Source organism: Heterodontus francisci, chromosome 2 (genome assembly GCF_036365525.1).
Source record: "Heterodontus francisci isolate sHetFra1 chromosome 2, sHetFra1.hap1, whole genome shotgun sequence".
Taxonomy (NCBI): Eukaryota; Metazoa; Chordata; class Chondrichthyes; order Heterodontiformes; family Heterodontidae; genus Heterodontus; species Heterodontus francisci.
Window position 1 is genome coordinate 52,198,256 of NC_090372.1, and position 27,973 is coordinate 52,226,228.

The 27,973-nt window shown below is 46.2% G+C and overlaps 1 protein-coding gene and 1 pseudogene across 1 annotated transcript in view; one reads left to right on the forward strand and one right to left on the reverse strand.

Moving 5' to 3' along the window:
* The window catches only part of elovl2 (ELOVL fatty acid elongase 2), a 288,551-nt gene that overhangs the window by 114,207 nt on the left and 146,371 nt on the right, over positions 1 to 27,973 (forward strand). The window contains exon 2 of the mRNA XM_068058357.1: positions 18,865 to 18,928. Coding sequence (XP_067914458.1) covers positions 18,865 to 18,928 — 64 coding nt within the window. The remainder of the gene's footprint in view (positions 1 to 18,864; positions 18,929 to 27,973) is intronic.
* Positions 13,935 to 16,985, reverse strand: LOC137351799 (septin-2 pseudogene; annotated as a pseudogene).

The window sequence follows — 27,973 nt, forward strand, 5'->3', positions numbered from 1 at the left end:
TTTAAGATTTAGTTTATTGTTGTTGTTTAAAGATACCTGGTTTGGTCTGTTTTATTCTGGGGGTTAATAAAGTGTTTTTTAATTTTATTTAGAGATACAGCACTGAAACAGGCCCTTTGGCCCACCGAGTCTGTGCCGACCAACAACCACCCATTTATATTAACCCTGCAGTAATCTCATATTCCCTACCACCTACCGACACTAGGGGCAATTTACAACGGCCAATTTACCTATCACCTGCAAGTCTTTGGCTGTGGGAGGAATCCGGAGCACCCGGCGAAAACCCAAGCGGTCACAGGGAGAACTTGCAAACTCCGCACAGGCAGTACCCAGAATCGAACCTGGGTCCCTGGAGCTGTGATGCTAACCACTGCGCCACTGTGCACTGTGTTTAATTTGGCTAATTCCCACTAATAAGTGGGAAAACATTAATAAATATGCTATGACCTGTGGAGTAATGGGACTGAATTGACAGTGCATTACTCACACCTCGGTCATAACACTATACTGTCCCCTACCACTAGTGCATTCCTTTTTACTCTCTTCACCCCCCCCCCCCCCCCCCCCCCACTTGAATGGCCCTCTGTACCAGTGTGTTGAGGTCAATTTGCTCCTGCATTCTCCCTGCGGTCCCTGCTCTTGCCCACAAAAGCTGCAAGAACCTTGAACCTGTTGGACGAGTGCAAGGGCTGAGTCTCCTCCAGTGCTACCTTCTGGATCTCCATTCCTTCCTCACTCGTAGTCACATTCTTCTGTCCCTGAGTGTGGACCAATTCTGAAGTATTGACCTAAAGGATGTGACTCCATCCTGGAAGAGTGTCCAAGTAACTTTTTGCTTCCCTGATGCATCACAGGGTCAAATGCTTGAATGCCAGCTCATCAACTCTGAGCCGAAGTTCCTTGAGCTGCAGACACCTACTACAAATGTGGTTGCTGTGGCACGCTGGTGTCCACCAGCTCCCACGTGTTACAGCTGCAACATATCACCTGCTGTGCCATCTCTATGGGATTTTATTTAACTAATTAGGTTTTCAAGTTTTGAAATATCACTCAATTGTCGATTTATAGTTTTTAATCTCGGTAATAAACTTGTTTAGTTCATTAAATTTAGTTATATGCTTTCGGATTTTACTGTAACTTCATCCACAGACCTGCTTATAACTTTTAAATATATCAAGCAGTACCTCTTACCCCCATCTCATCGAATTTCCACACTGCCCAAATTCCCTTCCACTCTGGTGAAATCTGCACTCAGGTGAAGCTGCTCTGTACTAATTCTCTTATTATTAATTCACTTATTGTTTTACTTACCCCGATTGAAATTTTTAATTTCCCATCTCTTAATTTAAACTAATGCCCTAGTTTAAAGAGAAGAAAAACAGAAATACTCACCAACTTACCTGCTTTGCTGTGATGTCACACTTCGATTTTTTTTTTCCCCGTTTTTTTCAAACATTTGATTTGAAAATGGTCTGTCTGCTCCCAACCAGCTCAGTCTGGGCCTAGCGCCAGAGCTTTATTGAAGTCATAGAGTTATATAGCACAGAAACAGGCCCTTCAGCCTATTGTGTATGTGCTGGCCATCAAGCACCTAACTATTCTAATCCCATTTTCCAGCACTTAGCCCATAGCCTTGTATGCTATGTACTGTGTCAAGCATGTGGACGATGTGGCCCGCCCAACGTAACTGACTAGCTATGGCTACTGTCTTGATACTGGGGATGTTGGCCTGAGAGAGGCCACTGATATTGGAGTGCTCCTTTACTGCCAGTTCCCTCACAGGTCTGTTCATTTCTGTTGCTGCTCCCAACTAGCTCGGTTTGGGCTCAAGCCTTGGGCTTTATTGAAGTGCTTCTCTGCTGCCAGTTCCATCGCAGGACCATCTGCTCCTGCTGCTGCTCTCAACTCCCTTTGCTGTGGCTTTAGACATTTAATTCTTAATGTCCTTCTTGAATGTTGCTGCTTTTGCTGTTGTTAAGGCATTGCCATTTCTGCCGAAGAACATAAAAGTACAGATTATATATGTGATGGAATATAGGAACATGAGTAGGCCATTCAGCCCATCGAGTCTGTTCCACCATTCAGTCTACCCGCCTTGGTTCTGTAACCTTAACCTTATGAAAATCAATCAGTCATAGTTTTGAGGCTTTAAATTGTCTAGCCTCAAAAGCTTTTTCGGGGAAGAGAGTTCCAGATTTCCATGACACATTGTGTGAAGAATTGCTTCCTGACGTCACTTCTGAATGGCCATCTCTAATTTTCAAGTATTGCCCCTTTGTTCTGGACTCCCCACCAGAGTAAATAATTTTCTCTATCTACCCTATCAACTCCATTCATCATCTTAAACACCTCAATTATATCACATCCTCTTCTATACTCAAGGAAATGCAAGCCGAGTCTATGCAAACTGTCCTCATAATTTAACCCTTTTAACCACAGTATCATTCTGGTGAATCTGCACGGCAACTCCTTCAAGGCCAATATATGCTTCCTGAGTTGTGTTGCCCAGAACTGAATGCAATACTGTAAATGGGGTCAATCCAGACCTTTGTATAACTGTAATATAACTTCCTCCCCTTGGTATTTCAGCCCCCTTAAGATAGAGGCCAACATTCCATTAAATGTAGTATCGAATGCCTTATGGAAGTCCATATAAGTAACATCCATAGATGCTCACTTATCTACCACATTCTTCTTCTTTGGCCTCCTTGTCTTGAGAGACAATGGGTAAGCGCCTGGAGGTGGTCAGTAGTTTGTGGAGCAGCGCCTGGAGTGGCTATAAAGGCCAATTCTAGAGTGGCAGACTCTTCCACAGGTGCTGCAGAAAAATTTGTTTGTCGGGGCTGTTACACAGTTGGCTCTCCCCTTGCGCTTCTGTCTTTTTTCCTGCCAACTGCAAAGTCTCTTTGACTCGCCACACTTTAGCCCCGCCTTGATGGCTGCCCGCCAGCTCTGGCGATCACTGGCAACTGACTCCCACGACTTGTGATCAATGTCACAGGATTTCATGTCGCGTTTGCAGACGTCTTTAAAGCGGAGACATGGACGGCCGGTGGGTCTGATACCAATGGCGAGCTCGCTATACAGTGTGTCCTTGGGGATCCTGCCATCTTCCATGCGGCTCACATGGCCAAGCCATCTCAAGTGCCGCTGGCTCAGTACGGTGTATATGCTGGGGATGTTGGCCGCGTCGAGGACTTCTGTGTTGGAGATACGGTCCTGCCACCTAATGCCAAGTAATCTCCGGAGGCAGCGAAGATGGAATGAATTGAGACGTCGCTCTTGGCTGACATAAGTTGTCCAGGCCTCGCTGCCATAGAACAAGGTACTGAGTACACAGGCTTGATACACTCGGACTTTGTGCTCCGTGTCAGTGCGCCATTTTCCCACACTCTCTTGGCCAGTCTGGACATAGCAGTGGAAGCCGTTCCCATGCACCTGTGGATTTCTGCATCGAGAGACAGGTTACTGGTGATAGTTGAGCCTAGGTAGGTGAACTCTTGAACCACTTCCAGAGCGTGGTCGCCAATATTGATGGATGGAGCATTTCTGACGTCCTGTCCCATGATGTTCGTTTTCTTGAGGCTGATGGTTAGGCCAAATTCGTTGCAGGCAGCCGCAAACCTGTCGATGAGACTCTGCAGACACTCTTCAGTGTGAGATGTGAAAGCAGCATCGTCAGCAAAGAGGAGTTCTCTGAAGAGGACTTTCCGTACTTTGGTCTTTGCTCTTAGACGGGCAAGGTTGAACAACCTGCCCTCTGATCTTGTGTGGAGGAAAATTCCTTCTTCTGAGGACTTGAACGCATGTGAGAGCAGCAGGGAGAAGAAAATCCCAAACAGTGTGGGTGCGAGAACACAGCCCTGTTTCACGCCACTCAGGATAGGAAAGGGGTCTGATGAGGTGCCGCTATGCTGAATTGTGCCTTTCATATTGTCATGGAATGAAGTGATGATACTTCGTAGCTTTGGTGGACATCCGATCTTTTCTAGTAGTCTGAAGAGACCACGTCTGCTGACGAGGTCAAAGGCTTTGGTGAGATCAATGAAAGCAATGTAGAGGGGCATCTGTTCGCGGCATTTCTCCTGTATCTGATGAAGGGAGAACAGCATGTCAACGGTCGATCTCTCTGCACGAAAGCCACACTGTGCCTCAGGGTAGACGCGCTCGGCCAGCTTCTGGAGCCTGTTTAAAGCGACTCGAGCAAAGACTTTCCCCACTATGCTGAGCAGGGAGATTCCACGGTAGTTGTTGCAGTCACCGCGGTCACCCTTGTTCTTAGAGAGAGTGATGATATTGGCATTGCGCATGTCCTGAGGTACTGCTCCCTCATCCCAGCACAGGCAAAGCAGTTCATGTAGTGCTGAAAGTATAGCAGGCTTGGCACTCTTGATTATTTCAGGGGTAATGCCGTCCTTCCCAGGGGCTTTTCCGCTGGCTAGAGAATCAATGGCATTACTGAGTTCCGATTTTGTTGGCTGTACGTCCAGCTCATCCATGACTGGTCGAGGCTGGGCTGCATTGAGGGCAGTCTCAGTGACAACATTCTCCCTGGAGTACAGTTCTAGGTAGTGCTCAACCCAGCGGTCCATTTGCTTGCGTTGGTCAGTGATTGTGTCCCCTGATTTAGATTTGAGGGGGGCGATCTTCTTGATGGTTGGCCCAAAAGCTCTCTGAATGCCATCATACATTCCTCTGATGTTTCCGGTGTCTGAAGCCAGCTGAATATGACTGCATAGATGTTGCCAGTAGTCATTTGCGCAGCGCCTGGCTGTTCTTTGTGCAGTGCTTCTGGCTGCTTTAAGTGCTATGGATGTTAACTCGCTGGGGGCTTTCTTGTAGTTCAACAGTGCAATGCGCTTAGCGGCTATGACAGGTTCCAGCTCTTCAAAATGAGATTGAAACCAGTCTACATTCCTCTTCGCACGTTTGCCATAGGTGGTCAAAGCTGACTCATCGATGGCGTCTCTGATGTGGGCCCACTTGGTCTCAGCATTTCCTGTGGGAGTGTTTTGAAGGGCTTTTAATAGTGAATTTAGAAATTTTTGTAACAGCTGTGGATGAAAAATTCTGCTCGTGTTGATGCGAGGGTGGCCCTTCTGCTTGGAGTGATGCAGCTTCTTTAGTTTGCGTCTAACTTTGCTGCACACCAGGGAGTGGTCGGTGTCGCAGTCCGCACTGTGGAAGCTGCGTGTGATTTGAACACTGTTTAAGGAGGCTCGCCTTGTGACGATGAGGTCCAGCTGGTGCTAACGACGCGATCTTGGGTGCCTCCATGAAACCTGGTGACAGGGTTTAGTGTGAAAGAACAAGTTGGTGATGCAGAGGTTGTGATAGGTACACAACTCAAGCAGTCTCTGTCCATTCTCATTCATCCTTCCAACGCCATAGCGCCCAAGGCAGGAGGGCCATGAGTCATGGTCAGCCCCAACCCTGGCATTAAAGTCCCCCAGCAGGAACAGGTGTTCGGTGTTGGGAATGCTACTAATGATATTATGGAGTTCCTCGTAGAACTGGTCTTTAGCTTCATGTGGGGAGCAGAGTGTTGGAGCATAGATGCTGAGTAGGTGTACTGGACCAGAGGCGGTGAGCAGTCGGATGGACAGTATGCATTGCGAGCCATTTGAGGGAGGCTCTTATCATGCTGAGCAAGGAGTTTCTGATGGCGAAGCCCACTCCATGCTGTCTTGGTTCTTCAGGATCCCTACCCTGCCAGAAGAAGGTGTAGTCTTGCTCTGTTAGAGATCCACTCGCAGGGAGGCGTGTCTCCTGAAGTGTTGCAATGTCTACATTGAGTCTACTGAGCTCGTTGTCAATGATGGCGGTCTTCTGAGAATCGTTGATTTGTGTAAGGTCTTCCGACAGGCCAGGACACATAGTTCTGACGTTCCAGCTTGCAAAACGAAGGGCTGGTACCTTCTTTCCTTTTTTCGTGCTGTTTGGTGCGGTGTTACAGTCCACTTTTCGGGCAATGACCCTGAGCTCCAAGCACCCATTGAAGCAGGTGGACTGTGGCGGGACAGAACCTTATTGACCGGGGGCTGCCCGGTTTGAGGCGGGCAGTAGCTGTCCAGTGAGATGCGATGACCTCTCCCACCGACAAAGGCAACCCGTGGCGCCCAATCTCTACGCCAATTGAGCTGGACTTATAACCTGTAACTGCTGCCTTCTGTGTTGTTTCGGTCGCTGTGAGGCGACTATGGAGTGACTTCTCCATGGCGCATGCCTGGGCAAATGTATGGAGGTTGAGAGTTGCCCAAGCGTCAAAACTCCCCTCTCGGCTTTTCTGGTGGGGTCCAAAGGAGTGCAGAGCACGACGTTTGGGACCGGTTTGGCTGCAGGAACTGCCGGAAATATGCCAAAGGTGACACATGACCACCTACGGGGTTCCGCTCCAGATTTTCTGTTAGGGTTTACTCCCTTAGCCTTGGTCTCTCCCGAGATGCCCACAAGGCAGTGGGGTTGTTAGGACCCCTACACAGGGGTAGGAGGATGCCGGTGGGAGGAGGGGATGGGAGGGGGAGGGGTAGAGGGAAGGGGGTGGGAAGGGGGCTGTAAGGGGATATGGGGGGTGCAGGGGGAAGATGGTGCGAGGGGGGAGCTGGGAAGGGGTTGCGAGGGGGTGGGGGAGTGGGGTGTGGGGGGTGGGGTGAGCTGGGAGAGTGGAGCAGGGAAGGGGGGGAAAGGGGGTGCAGGGAGTAAACCATTTCATCAGTTCCCACCATCGACGCCAGGAAAGCTCATCCGCGTCCTCCGGGAGGTGAGCGACAGCCTCGGGCGCCGGTACCAACAAGAATTCGCCGACATTGCGCTGCAGATGCTCTCCGAGCCATCTCCCTTGGGCGCTTTGAAGATGTGGCTGAGGAGCCATTCGTGGCTTTTTACGTGTTCGGGGCACCTTTTTCTCAAGGCTTCCCCTCTGTGATAGTCTTATTTCCCTCGAGTCCCGCTGCTCCTTCTTCTCTACAATGGACTTACCGCACGCCATGGCCACGGACACTCTGGATGGTGTAGACAGCAGGATCGAAGATGAAAGTATCACCAGCTGTACTTTGCAATTTTGTTCCGAGTGGGCAAGGGTCAAGATGGCTCCTGGGCTATAAGCTCCCTTGCTGTGCAACTCTATCCATGGCCATCTGCTCCCATTCTTAGTGCTTTCTCCCCCAATCTACCCTCTCAAACTGTTTAAATTCCCCTGGCTCTTTAATCAGTTCATTTTCGCCCTAACTACAAGTTAACAGCTAGTTTATGTTACCTGGGCCCACTGCCCTCCCCCAGCCATACCTGCTCTTTGTTTTCCTCATTGAGCACTGAATGGAATTGAATCTACCACATTAGATACATCTTAAAACAGTTCAACTAATTTCATTAGACGTGACTTTTACAAATGCATGCTGACTGTCTCTGATCACTTCATGTTTGTCCAAGTGCTCAGTCACTCTGTCCCTAATAGTGGATTCTAGTAACTTCTCCATAACAGACGTTAGACTAATAGACCTATAATTTCCTAGTTTACCTCTTTATCCGCCTCCCCTTTAAATTGCAGAATGACTTTGTCAATTTTCCAATCCAAGGGAACAATCCCTGAATCAAGAGTGTTTTGGAAGATCATAACTAAAGCAGACTCTACAAATGAGTGTGGAGCAATCACAGCCTGAGAGCACAGACCAAACTCAAAGTGTACAAAGCTGTAGTCCTCACCACCCTTCTGTATGGCACCAAGTCATGGGTTCTATACCACTGTCATGTACGCCTTCCAGAGCACTTCCATCAGCGCTTCTTCCACAGCATCCTAAAGATCCACTGGCAGTACTGCATCACAAACATTGAAGTCCTGGAAACAGCCAACATCACCATCATCGAGGCCATCCTCCTGCAAAGCCAACTGCATTGGGCGGGTCACATTGCCCGGATGGATGACAGTTACCTACCCAAGATCGTGTTGTATGAAGAGCTGACCACTGGCAAAAGGAACAGAGGGATCCCTCGCAAACGTTTCGAGGACTCCCTGAAGTAGTCCCTCTCTGTGTGCCACATCGACCATTACCATTGGGAAGCGCATTCCATAGATCGTGATGCCTGGAGGTGCTACATCAGGAGTGCTACAGACACCTTTGAGACTGAATGAAGAACCAGCATGAAAGAGAAAAGGAGGAGAAGGATAGATCCATTTTCCCTCAGCAGCGATGACACCTTCACTTGCACTCGCTGTGGGAGAATCTGCCGGTCACAGATAGGCCTGACTAGCCACCAGCGGGCCTGCAACCGATGAGTACAACTTTCCCAAAATCTTTGTCCGCCAAAAGAGGAACTAAAGCATCTACAATTTCCTCACTTAACTTCTTATAATACCTATGGGTGGAAGCCATCAGGTCCTGGAGATTTGTCTACCTTTGTTTCTTATATTAAACCACTAAGTTCCCCCACGTGATTTGTTTTTACTTTTCCTTGTATCTGTGGGTACTTTACCCTCATTTTCTACTGTGAATACTAATACAAAGTAAGTGTTTAACACTGCCCATAATTCAGCCCAACAATTGTTGTTAGCTATACTAATCGAGCACAGTGTTTCCGAAACTGTGGTCTGCAGACCCCTGAGGGTCTGTAGAGACTTTCCAGGCGATCTGCGAAATAATCTCTCTCGCCCACCAGAGAGAGGGAGAAAGGGAAGTGAGGAAAAAAAGGCAAGCTGCCCACTTTGTATAAACTCATGGTAGTTACAGTCTGAGATTGTGCTAGTCTGTTCACAACCTTGGTGTCACATTTGACCCTGAAATGAGCTTCCAACCTCATTTCATGCCATCACTAAGACCACCCATTTCTACCTCCGTAACATTGCCCGACTTTGCCACTGTCTCAGTTCATCTGCTGCTGAAACCCTCATTTATGCCTTTGTTACCTCTAGATTAGACTATTACAATGTACTCCTAGTTCATCTCCCACATTCTACTCTCCATAAACTTGAGGTTATCCAAAATTCTGCTGCCTGTGTCTTAACTCGCACCATGTCCTGTTCCCCTATCACCCCTGTGTATACTGACCTACATTGGCTCCCAATCAAGTAGCATCTTGATTTTAAAATTCTCATCCTTGTTTTCAAATCCCTCCATGGCCTCACCACCCCCCCCATCTCTAAAATCTTCTTCAGCCCCACAACATAGGACCATAGGAACAGGAGTAGGCCATTCAGGTTGTCGAGCCTGCTCTGCCATCCAGTTAATTCATGGCTGATCATCTACCTCAGTGCCACTTTCCTGTGCTATCTCCATATCCCTTGATGCCATTTGTCTCCAGAAATCTAGCGATTTCTGTCTTGAACATGCTCAGTGATTGAGCTTCCACAGCCCTCTTGGACAGAGAATTCTGAAGATTCATACCCTCTGAGTGAAGAAATGCTTCCTCATCTCAGTCTTAGATGGCCTACCCCTTATTCTGAGATTATGTCCCCTGGTTCTAAACTCACCAGCCAGGGTAAACATCCTATCTATATTCATCCTGTCACACCCTGTAAGAATTTTGAATGTTTCAATGAGATCATCTCTCATTCTTCGCAACTATAGTGAATACGGTCCCAGTTTCCTCAATGTCTCCTCATAAGACAATCCTGCCATCCTAGGGATTAGTTTGGTGAACCTGCATTGCACTCCCTCTATGGCAAGTATATCCTTCTTTAGATAAGGAGACCAAAACTGTACACAATACTCCAGATGCAGTCTCACCAAGGCTCTGTACAATAGCAGCAAGACATCTTTACTTCTGTACTCAAATCCCCTTGTGATGATGGTCTTCATACCATTTGCCTTCCTATTGCTTGCTGCATCTGCATGCTAGCTTTTAGTGACTCATGAACATGGATATCCAGGTCCCTTTGGACACCAGCACTTCCCAGCCTCTCATCATTTCAGAAATATTCTGTCTTTCTGTTTTTTCTGCCAAAGTGGATAACTTCACACTTATTCACATTATATTCCATCTGCCATGTTCTTGCCCATTCACTTAGCCTGTCTAAGTCTGCTTAAAGCCTCCTTGCATCTTCCTCATAACTTACATTTCCACCTAGTTTTGTCATCAGCAAATTTGGAAACAATACAATTGGTCCCACATCCAATCATTTATATAGATTGCGAAAGCTGTGGCCCTAGCACTGATCCTTATGGTACCCCACTAGAAACAACCCTCCAAGATATCTGCACTGCTCTCATTCTGGCCTCTTTGCATCCCTGATTTTAATTGTTCCACCATTGGTGGCCGCGCCTTCAGTTGCCTTGGCCCCAAGCTCTGGAATACCTCTCCACCTTATTTTTCTCATATACGACACTCCTTAAAGCCTACCTCTTTGATCAAGGTTTGGACATCTGACCTAATATCTCCTTATGTAGCTTGATGTCATACTTTGTTTTATAATGCTCCTGAAAAGTACCTTGGGACATGTTATTATATTAAATGCGCTATATAAATATAAGTTGTTGTGGTGTAGCTTGTTGAAAGCCTTTATAGAAGAGCTGTGTAAGAGACCGTGCAAACTTGGTATGGAGAGTGGAGAACCTATTTAGGGGAGAAGTTGTTCATTTTTGATGAAATAACTGAGAGACTTGTTAAGGGTAGTGCAGTTGATATGAACTTTCAAAAAGCATTTGATTAGATGCCAGATATTAGACTTGTCAGCAAAATTAAAATCATGGGATTAAAGAGGCAGTGGTAGCATCGATACAAGATTGGCTAATGGACAGAAAGCTGAGTAGTGGTGAACAATTTTTTTTTGATTCGAGGGAAATATAAAGTGTGTCCCCAGTGGGTCTGTATTAGGAGCACAGCTCTTTTTGTTATATATTGATGACTGGACTTCCATATAAAGTACATAATTTCGAAATTTGCAGATGACACAAAAATTTGGAAATATAGTAAACAGTGGGGAAGGTACAAGCAGACTTTAAAAGAACATAGATTGATGAAATGGACAGACATATGTCAAATTAAATTTAATGCAGTGAAGTCATGCATTTTGAAAGGAAGAATGAGAAGAGGCAATATAAACTATTATAGAGGTCAACTGACAGACTGTCCACTAATATTCATTCTCAGTCCACCGACTCCCACAGCTACCTTGAAAAAGCAGTTAATCTCTCCGGCCCTCTGTCCTATCATCACCTTCCCTTTTGTTCTCTTTTCCTCACCCCCGCTTTATTTGCTTAAAACATATTACATTTCTAACTAATGCCAGCTCTGATGAAAGGTCACTGACCTGAAACGTTTACTGTACTTCCCTCTCCACAGATGCTGGCAGACCTGCTGAGTATGTCCAGCAATTTCTGTTTTTATTTTAGATTTCCAGCATCTGCAGTATTTTGCCTTTATAAACTAAGTAGTACTTTGCTTGCCATTGGCAAAGCTCCAGTTGATGCTGAGTTCAGGCGTTATAGTATCAAGCATGGGAAGCCAGCACTCCTGCAGCATCTGCACGAAATTCTCTGTCTCTGCTGGAGGGAGGGGGCAGTGCCTTGGGTTATGCATTAGGCAAAATTGTGACCCTGTACAAGAACAAGGGCAACTACAGCGATTGCAATATTAACAAGGCATCTCCCTGGTGAGCATCGCAGGAAACTTATTTGCCCATCTTGCTCTTGTCAGACTGAAGATCTTGGCTGAACGTGTCAACCCTCAATCTCAGTGTGGTTTCAGAACCAGCAGATCCACAACTGACATGATCTTCTCAGTCCGGCAGCCTGCCTGAGATCCAAGACAAAAGTGCACCAAGTCCTCCTCAGAGAGTTGCTGTATACCGAGGGACATCTGCAGCGGCAAATGAACAGACTCTCACAAGCCTATAAAGAGTTTGGTTTGACCATCAGCATCAGGAAGTCAAATGTCATGGTCCAGGACGTTGCCATACTGCCATCAATCAGCATTGACAATGTGATGCTGGAGGTTGTTGATAGCTTCACATATCTAGGCTCTACAATCACCAGCAATCTGTCACTTGATGCTGAAATCAACACGCACATTGCAAAAGCTGCAGCAGTTATGTCCAAGCTGAGTACGGGAGTACGGAACAACAACCTGACCCAGAACACCAAACTGCAAGTTTACCAAGCCTTAGTGCACTCCTCTGCAGTATTGAGACCTGACAACGTATACTAGGCAGGAGAAAAGGCTGAACAGTTTCCAGCTTCACTGTCTCAGACATATCCTCGACATGTCTTGGTAGGATAGGGCCACCAACTCAAAGGTCCTGGAGCGTGCTATTTCCATCAGCGCACACTCGTTACTAAGCCAACGATGTCTGCGTTGGTTTGGCCACGTTCATTGGATGGATGATGGTCGTATACCCAAAGACCTTCTGTATGGTGAATGGGCCACGACCTGCTGGACATTCATATGTTCACTAAAAGGACATGTGCAAGTGAGATATGAAGATAGTGGCATTGACACAGACAACTGGGAGACAGTTGCCAACAGCTGTGACCTCTGGAGGCTGAGTGTTTGGAGGGGCATTGGAAGAAGCAAGGAGAAATGGAAAGCTTAGCTGGCTGAGAAGAGGACCCAGAGAAAACAGAGGCCAGAGAATCCTGCACCTTCTCAGCCCACTGCCTTCATTTGCAAGTGCGTCAGAGACTACTATGCCAGAGTGAGGCTCCTGAGCCACACCAGGCAATGTTTAACACAGAGTTGATCACCAAGGCACAAACCATCATCTCACAAGGTGGAAGTCTGCCATTCACCACCACCTTCCTGTACTTGACTGAATGTGCTTTCATGTCAAACACAGTTTCCTTTAATTCCACTCACTCCTCCATATAAAATAAATCCATGTGAGTTCTAGCTATTGCTTGCTATTTAACAAGCTAAGTTGAGCATTCTTTTTTCCAGTCCTACTCTGGTTTCCTCCAGCTCTTCTTTCAGTACATAGATGACTAGATGGCTGCTTCCTGTTCTCTTCCTGAGCTGGGAGATTTCTTTAATTTTGCATTGAATTTTTATCCTTCCTTTACCTTTATGTGGTCCATCTTTGACTCTTCCCTTCCCTTCCTCGACTTCTCAATCTCTATCTCTGCAGATAACAAAGATTTCATGAAGGATGATAAGGTGTGAAAAGCTAATCCTTGCTTAAATGTCCACAAGACATGGGAATACGTAAAAAAATTTGTTTTATTCTTTCATGACAATTGATGATGGCTTCATAGTGCCATTACTGAGACCAGCTTTTAATTCCAGATTTTTATTAATCAATTAAATTTAAGTTCCACCAGCTGCCATGGTGGGATTTGGATCCATGTCTCCAGGGCATTACCCCAGGCCTCTAGAGTGTTTTCAGGTTAATGCGGTAAGAATATTGCCACAATGCGTTGTAGAGAACAGGTTCCTTTCGACGCTCGCCCCCAACCATCTGTACAGGTCTTTTTTTTTTTTGGCAACAAACATGCAAGATCAGCCATAATTTTACTTCTGATTTTCCACACTCTGGCATGGAGAAATGTATTTGAGGGTTTTCTGTAAAACGTGCGTCAGCTGGCTCTATCCTCTTGTAGTAGTTTGTTTTAGTTTCTATTATTCCAAAGCCACATTTTCTGTAGAATTCAATAGCTGATTCATTGTTGATTTGAACTTGAAGATAAATATTGTTAAAAGTTCCATCCTTTTCACAGATGTTTAACACATGATTCAGCATTTTATTTCCTACCTACCCCACCCTGTCCACATTAAACCGGATAGTATTAATAGAATTGGCTGCAGTTCCTTTATAATCAAACCTTTCCCTATAATAATGGCTTTTGCACCCTTGATCAGTCTTGTAAATACTTTATACCAAATACTAGAAAGCTACAACTTCATAAAAAGTACATAGGTACAAAAATTAACATGATGGGAAATGAGAATAATATATAAATAAGGGAAATTATCACAGCAAAAAAATGACAGAAATAATGATACAAAGGTTACAATACTGCATTGTGAACTAAGCACTGAAAACAGCTGCCAACACTGGCTACCATGATTTCCACATTCCAAGTCCCTTTCCACCTCTGCTTCAAGGAGGTGGATTTCTTCAATCTTTGCTCTCCTGTGTAGACATGCTGGCTGTGCACACTGCTGGTGTCTCCATCTCCTCCTGGTTTTTGCATTTGCATCTCCATCTGGGGAATCATCTTCTTTGTTCTCCAGCAGGATCTGGTCCTAATCCTGAGGATGCTCTTCCCCTTTCTGCTGCCCCATTTGAGATGCTCCAAGTGAACGTTTAAATAGTGAAGATTCTGAGTCACCTTCTGCAGATCCTGCATGTGTGTAATTAACATGACCCTCAGCTTTAGGAAGTCGTTGTGCACTGGATTCTCCACTTCCACTTCTCCCCATGGATACAGACGCCCTCGGACTTTTTTTTTACCTTTTGCCTCAATTAACTGATTATATCCAACTACAGCAAAGGGACTCGAATTTGCTCCTTGAAATCCTCTTCCTTGTCAGGATCCATGTCTGGAAGGTGGTATATCCTAATGCTGTGCTCCTCAATCTCATCAAGCATCCTTCTTTTGAGCCTCTCTCTTTCCTTCAGTGTAAGGGTGTCCGCCTTAGTAATGACAACCACAATGTTCACTTTATTTTGTATAGCCTTCATGAACTTCATATCCAGGAACTTCTGTCCATGGCCGAAAGGAGAGATTAAATAAAAGCAGCAGTGGACCCAGTTTTCAATTATGTGGGATCTGTTCAATCCACTTTCATCATGCAGGTAGAACTCAAACTGCTCATCAATGTGCGAAATAATTGCCTTAAAGCAGTCCTGACTGTTCATGGCATCCCCATATCCTGATGTGTCAACAACCCTCAGATCCCTGAAACAGGGCAAGTAGATAAAGTGTTTAAAAAGGCATTAGGGATACCTTCCTTTACTAATTAAGGCATAAAATATAACAGCCGGGAGGTTATGCTAGATCTGTATGAAACACCGGCCAGTGGAGAGAATTTGCCTTGATATCCACTGACTTCAGTTTTACTCGGGCTCCTTGATGCCAAACTCAGTCAAATGCTGCTTTAATGTCAAGACCACTCACTCTCACCTCACCACTGGGTTTCAGCTCTTTTGTCCATATTTGGACCAAAGCTGCAATGAGGCATGGAGCCGTGGCTCTGACAAAATTCAAAGTGAGCTGGCTATTGCTGAGTAAGTGCGGGCCGCTTGATAGCACTGTTTACGACACCTTCCATTACTTTGCTGATGATTGAGAGTAGATGGATGAGGCGGTAATTGGCTGAATTGGATTTGTCCTGTTTTGACTGGAAAAGAAACAGAATTTTCCACTCTGTTGGTTAGGTGCCAGCATTGTAGCTATACTGGAACAGCTTGGCGAGAAGCGTGGTTATTTCTGGAGCACATGTTTTCAACACTACAGCGGGCATATTGTTAGGGCCTGTAGCCATTGTTGAATCAAGTGTGCTCAGCCATTTCTTGATAATATGTGGAGTAAGTGGAATTGGTGGAGGACTGACTTCTACGATGGTGTGGATCTCTGGAGGAGGCCAACATAGATCATCCGTTCAGCACTTCTAGCCTTGTCTTTGTCTTTTGCTTTCATGTTCTGGGGCCCACCATCACTGAAGATGGGAATGTTCATGGAGCCTCCTCCTCCCATTGGTTGTTTAATTGTTCACTACCAGTCATGACTGGATGTGGCAGGACTGCAGAGCTTTGATCTTATCCATTAGTTCTGGGATCACTTAGTTCTGTCCATCATGTTCCTCTTCCAATGTTTGGTAGGCATGTAGTTCTGTGTTGTAGCTTCCAGGTTGGCACCTCATTTTTAGGTATTCCTGGTGTTGCTCTTGTCATGCTCTTCTACACTCCTCTTTGAACCAGGGTTGGTCCCCTGACTTTATAGTAATTGTAGATTGAAGGATATGCCAAGCCATCAGGTTACAGATCATTTTGGAATACAATTCTGCCTCTGATGGCACATAGCACTTCAAGGCTGCACAGTTTTGAGCTGCAAGGATCTGTTCTGAATCGATCCCACTTAACAGGGTGGTAATGATACGTAACACGATAAGGTGTGTTTTCAGTGTGAAGAAGGGACTTTGTCGCCACAAGGACTGTGGGGTGGTCACTCCTACGAGTACTGGAACAGACAGATGCATTTCTGACAGGTAGATTGGTGAGAACGAAGTCAAGTAGGTTTTCCCTCATGTTGGTTGTCTCACTACCTGCTGCAGGCCCAATCTGGCAGCTGTGTCAGAGGAACAAAGAAACAGGAGTAGGCCATATAATCCCTGGAGCCTGGTCCGCCATTCAATGAAATCATGGCTGATCTCCGTGTTTCAGAGTTTGAGCAGCAACTGACGTCACTGTGATGCATCTGCGATGCTGATAGTTTCGTGGGTAGCATGTTTTTAGATGTGGTCACCCCACAGCTTAAGAGTATGCAGGCAGAGAGAGAATGGACAACTGTCAAGAAGTCAAAAAAGACCAGGCAGGTAGAGCAGGAATCCCTGAGTGCAGTTTTTTTATTAGTTCGTGGGATGTGGGCATCGTTGGCTAGGCCAGCATTTATTATCCATCCCTAATTGCCCTTGAGAAGATGGTGGTGAGCTGCCTTCTTGAACCGCTGCAGTCCATGGGGTGTAGGTACATCCACAGTGCTGTTAGGAAGGGAGTTCCAGGATTTTGACCCAGCGAGAGTGAAGGAACGGTGATATAGTTCCAAGTCAGGGGGCTGTGTGGCTTGGAGGGGAACTTTCAGGTGGTGGTGTTCCCATGCATCTGCTGCCCTTGTCCTTCTAGGTGCTAGAGGTCACTGGTTTGGAAGGTGCTGTCGACGAAGCAGTGCATCTTATGGATGGTACACACTGCTGCCACTGTGCGTTGGTGGTGGAGGGAGAGCCGATCAGTCTGGCTGCTTTGTCTTCTCTCCTCTTAATCATCTCTCCCCCAAGGAGAACAGACCTAGCTTCTCCAACCTATCCACGTAACTGAAGTTCCTCATCCCTGGAACCATTCTCGTGAATCTTTGCTGCAACCTCTCTAATGTCTTAACATCCTTCTGAAAATGTGGTGCCCAGAACTGGACACAAAACTCCAATTGAGGCTGAATCAGTGTTTTATACAGATTTATCGTAACTTTTTTAAATTATTGTTTTTGTTTGTGGGATGTGGGCATCGCTGCTAGGCCAGCATTTGTTGCCCATTCCTAATTGCCCTTGAACTGAGTGGCTTGCTAGGCCATTTCAGAGGGCATTTTAAGAGTCAACCACATTGCTGTGCGTCTGGAGTCACATGTAGGCCAGACCAGGTAAGGATACCAGATTTCCTTCCCTAAAGGACATTAGTGAACCAGATGGATTTTTACAACAGTTGACAATGGTTTCATGGTCATCATTAGACTAGCTTTTTAATTCCAGATTTATTAATTGAATTCAAATTTCAATATATCCCGTGGTGGGATACGAATCCATGTCCCTAGAGCATTAGCCTGGGCTCTGGATCACTAGTCCAGTGACATTACCACTACACCACTGCCTCCCTATTTATAAAGCCCAAGATCCCATATGCTTTATTAACCACTTTCTTAACCTGCAACCTTCAATGATTTGTGCACATACATCCCCAGGTCCCTCTGTTCCTGTACCCCCTTTAGAATTGTACCCTTTAATTAATATTTTCTCTCCTCGTTCTTCCTACCAAAATGAATTACTTAACATTTTTCTGCACTACATTTCATCTGCCACTTGTCTGCTCATTCCACCAGCCTTTCTATGTCCTCTTGAAGTTTTATCACTATCCTCCTCACAGTTCACAATACTTCCAAGATTTGTGTCATCCCCAAATTTTGAAATTGTGCCCTGTGCATCTAAGTCTAAGTCATTAATATATATCAAGAAAAGCAGGGGCAGGGGTCCCAACACTGACCCCTGGGGAAGCCTACTTTATACCTTTCTCCAGTCCAAAAAACAACCGTTGACAACTGCTCTCTGTTTCCTGTCACTCAGCCAATTTTGTATCCATGCTGCTACTATCCCATTTATTCCATAGGTTCTAACTTTGCAGACAAGCCTGTTATGTGGCACTTTATCAAATGCCTTTCGGAAGTCCATGCACACCACATCAACCACATTACCCTCATCAACCCTCTCTGTCACCTCATTAACTGAACTTAAATTCCTCTATTTACCATGGTGGAATTTGAACTCATATCTGCAGATCATTAATCCAGGCCTTGGATTACTAATTCAGTAACGTAACCACTATGTTACTGTACCTGTCTGTACAGGTACATTTTCTGGAGTACTGGACTTATTTTATCTCTGCCGTGCAGCAATTGATAGGAATTAACTGCTTATTTAAATAAATATTTACATTCAACATTATAGAGCTTAGTAGAGTGATTAACTCTATTCTGAAAAGATTTTGGGATGTGTTGAGAACAGGATAAAGAGTTACATAAATGTAAGTTCTTTCTAAAAGATTCACGTGAAACTGCTAAATAGCCTGGTTTCATACATTTTTTGTTTGCTTCTCAGATCTCTGATGTTTAAATCAAAATTAAATTAACTAACTCAATTCACATGTATCTCATTAAGTTTTAAACACATATCTACTGTAGCCTCTATTAACAGATTGCTCATATCTCCTAGGATCTTCATTAACATGATACCAGCAACTCTTCATAAATTGCATATATTCCCTAGTGTTCTAATGAATGGTTGGGTGCTTTTCCAGTCTTCACAGGGAACATAGCTAGTTGATTAATCAATTAACATTAAAATGAGGCATGTGGAATCATGCAGCTAAGGTGAACTAAGGTTAACAGCTATGGATTTATATTTGGACTTGAAATATTGTGCAGAAAACTAAAGTGTTTTAAATATTTCTTTCAGAACCAAATTGAAACCTTAGACAAACATGTGAATACCTTTGTGGACTACATGTTCGGTCTTAGAGGTAAGTCAGTGTAATTAGACTGAATTCTGATACAAGTGTAGGACAGAGACATGCAGACCCTATGCCAGGTGTGGATGTGTGGGTTATATTTAAGACAGGGCTATATAAATTGTAAGCAGAACATGAGTGTGTGCATTAAATAAACTTAAGTGGATCTATGCACCATGTGTGAGATGTAGATGTTAGCTAACATAATATGCATATTTGTTCTGTATGTATGATATGCTGTTGTGTATGATGTGAATATGTGCAACATGTCTACTAAGATCTGGCTATATTGACCATATTTAAGATATAAAAATAGGGGCTCTATGCAAGTCATGGAAATGCATATGATATATATGGTGCAGTTATGCAGGCTTTATGTGGATAAGGGTTGAATTGACTGCAGCAACAATCTTTTCCTATGTGTGACATTGAAACCTTCCCATTAGTTCTACAGTCAGGAAGCTTTGGTTGTTCACTGCATAAAAAGGTGCAAAATTGATTTACCAAGTGATTTGTTTTCATTCACAGCTCATCTTCAGTTGTGAGTCACCAAAGCTAAATTGTTGGTTTAACACAGTGAACTGCATTACAATTGGCTCTTTTCCTGGCCATTTCCATCAAATTTATACAAAATCCCGTTAACGTTAAGGGGGTTAGTTTGACCAAAAGTTGAAAACAGGCACTAAAATGAGAGAGGTGCTAATAAGACTAGCTTGTTCAGAAGTTTGGACTGAGCACTCAATTTTATTCCCAATTACGGTATACCATAATTTGAACTTTCCTGGACGTGCTAAACCAGAAACATACATGTTTAGTAGTCAAGTGCTGATTGAGTGCAATTTTTGTGGTGCAGCATATGTGTGGGCCCCTCACACCCAGATCCACTGAAGTGTTGAGGCTGGCACACAGCGGCACATTGCAGAGTGGCTCAGGGACCAAGTGGGTGCAGTTCTTTTTATTCTTTCATTGGATGTAAGCATCGCTGGCAAGGCCAGCATTTGTTGCCCATCCCTAATTGCCCTTGAGAAGGTGGTGGTGAGCTGCCTTCTTGAAATACTACGGTCCATGTGGCGTAGGTACACCAACAGTGCTGTTAGGAAGGGAGTTCCAGGTTTTAGACCCAGCGGCAATGAAGGAATGGCGATTATAGTTCCAAGTCAGGATGGTGTGTAGCTTGGAGGAGAACTTGCAGGTCGTGGTGTCCCCGTGTATCTGCCCTTGTCCTTCTAAGTCGTAGAGGTCACGGGCTTGGAAGGTGTTGTCGAAGGAGGCTTGGCGAGTTGATGCAGTGCATCTTGTAGATGGTGCACACTGCTGCCAGTATTTGTTGGTGGTAGAGGGAGCAAATATTTGTAGATTGGGTGCCCTTCAAATGGGCTGCTTTCTCCTGAATGGTGTTAAGCTTCTTGAGTGTTGTTGGAGCTGCACCCATCCAGGCAGTGGAGGGTATTCCATTACAGTCCTGACTTTTGCCTTATAGATGGTGGACAGGCTTTGAGGTATCAGGAGATGAGTTACTCGCAGCAGTATTCCCAGTTTCTGACCTGCTGTTGTAGCCACAGTATTTATATGGCTGGTCCAGTTCAGTTTCTGGTCAATGGTAACCCCAGGATGTTGATAGTGGGGGATTCAGCAATGGTAATGCCATTGAACATCAAGGGGAGATGGTTAGATTCTCTCTTGTTGGTGATGGTCATTTGCTGGCACTTGTGTGGTGCGAATATTACTTGCCACTTATCAGTCCAAGCCTGAATATTGTCCAGGTCTTGCTGCATATGGCACGGAGTGCTTCCCTATCTGAGGGGTTATGAGTGGGGCTGAACACTGTAATCATCAGCGACATCCTCACTTCTGACCTTATGACGGAAGGAAGGACATTGATGAAGCAGCTGAAGATGGTTGGGCCTAGGACACTACCCTGAGGAACTCCTGCAGTGATGTCTTGGGACTGTGATGATTGGTCTCCAACAACCACAACTATCTTCCTTTCTCCAACCAGTGGAGAGATTTCCCCCGATTGCCATTGACTCCAATTTCACTAGAGCTTCTTGATGCCACACTCCATTAAATGCTGCCTTGATGTCAAGGGCAGTCACTCTCATCTTGCCTCTGGAATTCAGCTCTTTTGTCCATGTTTAAACTAAGGCTGTAATGAGATCAGGAGCTGAGTGGCCCTGGTGAAATCCAAACTGAGTGTCGGTGAGCAGCTTACTGCTGAGCAAGTGCCGCTTGGTAGCACAGTCGACGACACCTTTCATCAATTTTCATATGATAGAGAGTAGACTGATGGGGCGGTAAATGACTGGATTGGATTTGTCCTGCTTTTTGTGGGCAGGACATACCTGGGCAATTTTTCACATTGTCAAGTAGATGCAAGTGTTGTAGCTGTACTAGAACAGCTTGGCTAGGGGCACGGCTTGTTCTGGAGCACACCTCCTCAGTACACAGCCGGATGTTGTCAGGGCCCATAACCTTTGCTGTATCCAGTGCCTTCAGCCATTTCTTGATATCACGTGAAGTGAATTGAATTGGCTGTAAACTGGCATCCGTGATGCTGGAGACCTCAGGAGGAGGCCAAGATGGATCATCCACTCGGCACTTCTGGCTGAAGATCGTTGTAAAGGCATCAGCCTTGTCTTTTGCACTGATGTTCTGGGCTCCCCCATCATTCAGGATGAGTATGTTTGTGGAGCCTTATCCCCCTGTTAGTTGTTTAATTGTCCACCACCGGTCACGACTGGGTGTGGCAGCACTGCAGGGCTTTGATCTGATCTGTTGGTTGTGGGATCGCTTAGCCCTGTCTATTGCATACTGTTTCCTCTGTTTAGCATACATGTAGTCCTGTGTTGTAGCTTCACCAGGTTGGCAGTTTATTTTTAGGTATGCCTGGTACTGCTCCTAGCATGTTCTCCTACACTTCTCATTGATCCCTTGGCTTGATGGTAATGGTAGAGTGAGGGATATGCCAGGCCATGAGGTTACAGATTGTGGTTGAATACAGTTCTGCTGCTGCTGATGGCCCACATGGGGCCCAGTTTTGAGCTGCTAGGTCTGTTCTGAATCTTTCCCATTTTGCACAGCTGGACTTTTTTTTAATTCTTTCATGGGATGTGGGCATCGCTGGCAAAGACAGCATTCGTTGCCCATCCCTAATTGCCGTTGACAACTGAGTGGCTTGATAGGCCATTTCAGCGGGCAGTTAAGGCCAATACATTGCTGTGGGTCTGGAGTCACATGTAGGCCAAACTGGATAAGGACAGCAGATTTCCTTCCCTAAAGGGCATCAGTGAACCAGATGGGTTTCTATGACAATTGATGATAATTTCATGGCACCACTACCGAGACTAGCTTTCAATTCCGGATTTTTATTAATTAAATGAACTTAAATCCCATCAGCTGCTGTGGCGGGGTTTGAACCCATTTCCCCAGCTTGGGACTCAAGATTACTAGTTCAATGACATTATCACTACACCACCATACAAAACAATGGAAGGTGTCTTCAGTGCAAAGAAGGGACTTTGTCTCCACAAGTACTGTGTGGTGGTCACTCCTACCAATATTGTCATGGACAGACACATCCGCGACCGGTAGATTGGTGAGGCCATGTAGGGTTTTGCTTTTGTTGGTGTTCTGACCACCTGCCACAGGCCCATATGTCCTTCAGGACTTAGCCAGCTCAGTCAGCAGTGGTGCTGCCGAGCCACTCTTGGTGCTGGCCAAGTCCCCCACCCAGAGTACATTTTGTGTCATTGCTACCCTCAGTGCTTCTTCCAAGTGGTATACAACATGAAGAAACACTGATTCATCAACTGAGAGAGGGTGGTAGGTTGTACTCAGCAGGAGGTTTCCTTGCCCACATTTGACCTGATGTCATGAGACTTCATGGGCTCTGGTGTCAATGATGAGGACACCCAGGGCCATTCCCTCCCAACTGTATGCCACTGTGTTGCCACCACCGGGTGGGTCTGTCCTGCTGCTGGGACAAGACATACCCAGGAATGGTGATGAAGGAGTCTGGGACATTGGCTGTAAGGTATGATTCGCTGAGTATGACTATGTCAGGCTGTGGCTTGACTAGTCTGTGGACAGCTCTCCCAATTTTGGCACAAGTTCCCAGATGTTGGTGAGGAGGACGTTGTAGGGTCGACTGGGCAGGGTGTGCCTTTGTCATTTCTGGTGTCTAGGTCGATGCTTGGTGGTCCCTCCAGTTTTATTCTTTTAGACTCTTCTCTAGTGGTTTGATACAACTGAGTGGCTTGCTGGGCCATATCAGAGGGCAGTTAAGAGTCAAAGAACAAAAGAAAATTACAGCACAGGAACAGGCCCTTCGGCCCTCCAAGCCTGCGCCGATCCAGAACCTCCCTCTAAACCTGTCGCCTATTTTCTAAGGGTCTGTATCTCTTTGCTTCCTGCCCATTCATGTATCTGTCTAGATACATCTTAAAAGACGCTATCGTGCCCGCGTCTACCACCTCCGCTGGCAACGCGTTCCAGGCACCCACCACCCTCTGCGTAAAGAACTTTCCACGCATATCCCCCCTAAACTTTTCCCCTCTCACTTTGAACTCGTGACCCCTAGTAATTGAATCCCCCACTGTGGGAAAAAGCTTCTTGCTATCCACCCTGTCTATACCTCTCATGATTTTGTACACCTCAATCAAGTCCCCCCTCAACCTCCGTCTTTCGAATGAAAATAATCCTAATCTACTCAACCTCTCTTCATAGCTAGTGCCCTCCATAACAGGCAACATCCTGGTGAACCTCCTCTGCACCCTCTCCAAAGCATCCACATCCTTTTGGTAATGTGGCGACCAGAACTGCACGCAGTATTCCAAATGTGGCCGAACCAAAGTCTTATACAACTGTAACATGACCTGCCAACTCTTGTACTCAATACCCCGTCCGATGAAGGAAAGCATGCCGTATGCCTTCTTGACCACTCTATTGACCTGCGTTGCCACCTTCAGGGAACAATGGACCTGAACACCCAAATCTCTCTGTACACATTGCTGTGGAACTGGAGTCACATGTAGACCAGACCAGGTGAGGACGGCAGATTTATTTCCCTAAAGGACATTTGTGAACCAGATGGTTCCTTAGGAAAATCTGGTTGGCTCATGGTCAGTTTACTGAGACTAGCTTTTAATTCCAGATTTATTGATTAACTTAATTTGAATTCAGCCAGTTGCTGAGTGGGATTTGAACTCATGTCTTTTGGACCATTAGTTCAGGCCTCTGGATTACTAGTCAGTAATATTACCACGATGCTACTGCAGAGGAGGAGGGATTTAAAAAAAATTCATTCATGGGATGTGGGCGTCGCTGGCCAGGCCGGCATTTATTGCCCATCCCTAATTGCCCTTGAGAAGGTGGTGGTGAGCTGCCTTCTTGAACCGCTGCAGTCCAGGTGGGGTAGGTACTCTCACAGTGCTGTTAGGAAGGGAGTTCCAGGATCTTGACCCAGCGACAGTGAAGGAACGACGATATAGTTTCAAGTCAGGATGGTGTGTGACTTGGAGGGGAACTTGCAGGTGGTGGTGTTCCCATGTATGTGCTGCCCTTGTCCTTCTAGTTGGTAGAGGTTGCGGGTTTGGAAGGTTCTATCTAAGGAGCCTTGGTGCATTGCTGCAGTGCATCTTGTAGATGGTACACACTGCTGCCACTGTGCGTCGGTGGTGGAGGGAGTGAATGTTTGTAGATGGGGTGCCAATCAAGCGGGCTGCTTTGTCCTGGATGGTGTCGAGCTTCTTGAGTGTTGTTGGAGCTGCACCCATCCAGGCAAGTGGAGAGTATTCCATCACACTCCTGACTTGTGTCTTGTAGATGGTGGACAGGCTTTGGGGAGTCAGGAGGTGAGTTACTCGCCTCAGGATTCCTAGCCTCTGACCTGCTCTTGTAGCCACGGTATTTATATGGCTACTCCAGTTCAGTTTCTGGTCAATGGAAGCCCCTAGGATGTTGATAGTCGGGGATTCAGCGATGGTAAGGCTGTTGAATGTCAAGGGGAAATGGTTAGATTCTCTCTTGTTGGAGATGATCATTGCCTGGCACTTGTGTGGCGCGAATGTTGTTTGCCACTTCTCAGCCCAAGCCTGGATATTGTCCAGGTCTTGCTGCATTTCTACACGGACTGCTTCAGTATCTGAGGAGTCACGAATGGTGCTGAACATTGTGCAATCATCAGTGAACATCCCCACTTCTGACCTTATGATTGAAGGAAGGTCATTGATGAAGCAGCTGAAGATGGTTGGGCCTAGGACATTACCCTGAGGAACTCCTGCAGTGATGTCCTGGAGCTCAGATGACTGACCTCCAACAACCACAACCATCTTCCTTTGTGCTAGGTATGGCTCCAGTCAGCGGAGGTTTTCCCCCCTGATTCCTATTGACCTCAGTTTTGCTAGGGCTCCTTGATGCCATACTCGGTCAAATGCTGCCTTGATGTCAAGGGCAGTCACTCTCACCTCATCTCTTGAGTTCAGCTCTTTTGTCCATCTTTTAACCAAGGCTTAAATGAGGTCAGGAGCTGAGTGGCCCTGACGGAACCCAAACTGAACGTCACTGAGCAGGTTATTGCTAAGCAAGTGCCGCTTGGTGGCACTGTTGATGACACCTTCCATCACTTTACTGATGATTGAGAGTAGGCTGATGGGGCGGTAATTGGCTGGGTTGGACTTGTCCTGCTTTTTGTGTACAGGACATACCTGGGCAATTTTCCACATTGCAGGGTAGATGCCAGTGTTGTAACTGTACTGGAACAGCTTGGCTAGGGGCGCGGCAAGTTCTGGAGCACAGGTCTTCAGTACTATTGCCGGAATATTGTCAGGCCCCATAGCTTTTGCAGTATCCAGTGCCTTCACTCGTTTCTTGATATCACGCGGAGTGAATCGACTTGGCTGAGGTCTGGCAACTGTGATGCTGGGGACTTCAGGAGGAGGCCGAGATGGATCATCAACTCGGCACTTCTGGCTGAAGATTGTTGCTAATGTTTCAACCTTATCTTTTGCACTGATGTGCTGTGCTGGGCTCCCCCATCATTGAGGATGGGGATATTTGTGGAGCCACCTCCTCCAGTTAGTTGTTTAATTGTCCATCACCATTCACGGCTGGATGTGGCAGGACTGCAGAGCTTAGATCTGATCCGTTGGTTATGGGATCGCTTGGCTCTGTCTATCGCATGTTGCTTATGCAGTTTGGCATGCCAGTAGTCCTGGGTTGCAGCTTCACCAGGTAGACAGCTCATTTTGAGGTATTCCTGGCGCTGCTCCTGGCATGCCCTCCTGCACTCTTCATTGAACCAGGGTTTGTCTCCTGGCTTGATGGTAATGGTAGAGTGGGGGATATGCTGGGCCATGAGGTTACAGATTGTGGTTGAGTACAATTCTGCTGCTGCTGATGGCCCACAGCGCCTCCTGGATGCCCAGTTTTGCATTGCTAGATCTGTTCAAAATCTATCCCATTTAGCACGGTGATAGTGCCACACAACACGATGGACGGTATCCTCAATGTGAAGGCGGGACTTCATTTCCACAAGGACTGTGTGGTCACTCCTACCAATACTGTCATGGACAGATGCATCTGCGGCAGGCAGATTAGTGAGGACGAGGTCAAGTATGTTCTTCCCTCGTGTTGGTTCCCCCACCACTTGCCGCAGACCCAGTCTAGCAGCTATGTCCTTTAGGACTCGGCCAGCTCGGTCAGTAGTGGTGCTACCGAGCCACTCTTGGTGATGGACATTGAATTCCCCTCCCAGAGTACATTTTGTGCCCTTGCCACCCTCAGTGCTTCATCCAAGTGGTGTTCAACATGGTGGAGTACTGAGTCATCAGCTGAGGGAGGGCGGTAGGTGGTAATCAGTAGGAGGTTACCTTACCCATGTTTGACCTGATGCCATGAGACTTCATGGGGTCTGGAGTCGATGTTGAGGACTCCCAGGGCAATTCCCTCCCTACTGTTTACCACCGTGCCACCACCTCTGCTGGGTCTGTCCTGCCGGTGGGACGGGACATACCTGGGGATGGTGATGGCAGTCTCTGGGACATTGTCTCTAAGGTATGATTCCGTGAGTATGACTATGTCAGGCTGTTGCTTGACTAGCCTGTGGGACAGCTCTCCCAACTTTGGCACAAGCCCCCAGGTGTTAGGAGGACTTTGCAGTGTCGACAGGGCTGGGTTTGCCGTTGTCATTTCCGGTGCCTAGGTCAATGCCGGGTGGTCCCTCCGGTTTCATTCCTTTTTATTGACTTTGTAGCGGTTAGGTACAACTGAGTGGCTTGCTAGGCCATTTCAGAGGGCATGTAAGAGTTAACCACATTGCTGTGGGTCTGGAGTCACATGTAGGCCAGACCAGGTAAGGACAGCAGATTTCCTTCCCTAAAGGACATAGGGATGTTCTGTACCTGTAGGGGGAAGGGCACCACTTTATCCTCTTAACCCTCCAATCTGGCCTCATGTCCTCCTCCAATTCCTCATCTAGACCAAGGGAGACCATGTTTCCAATGGAGTCCAGAACCAGGGGTCATAGTCTCAGGATACGGGGTAAACCTTTCAGGACTGAGATGAGGAGAAATTTCTTCACCCAGAGAGTGGTGAGCCTGTGGAATTTGCTGCCACAGAAAGCAGTTGAGGCGAAAACATTGTATGTTTTCAAGAAGGAGTTACCTATAGCTCTTGGGTCGAAAGGGATCAAAGGGTATGGGGAGAAAGCGGGAACAGGTTACTGAGTTGGATGATCAGCCATGATCATAATGAATGGCAGAACAGGCTCAAAGGGCCGAATGGCCTACTCCTGCTCCTATTTTCTATGTTTCTATGTTTTCTATGACTCCTAGCAAGGTGCTGTTGACCAAGCACTGCTTTCTCCTGGTGATTCCTGTAAGGTGTCCAATTTGGTGGAGTGGCACAACACTTACTCCTTTTAGGTGAAGTGCTCAGAGAATTTCCAGAGTAAATGTTGCTCGAGTATTAGTGAAGTCTTGACAAAGTGTCCCAGAAAGTTTCCCAATGTGTTTCTGAGGACCTCCTATAGCTCCAGCAGCAATGAACACAAAATGGTGA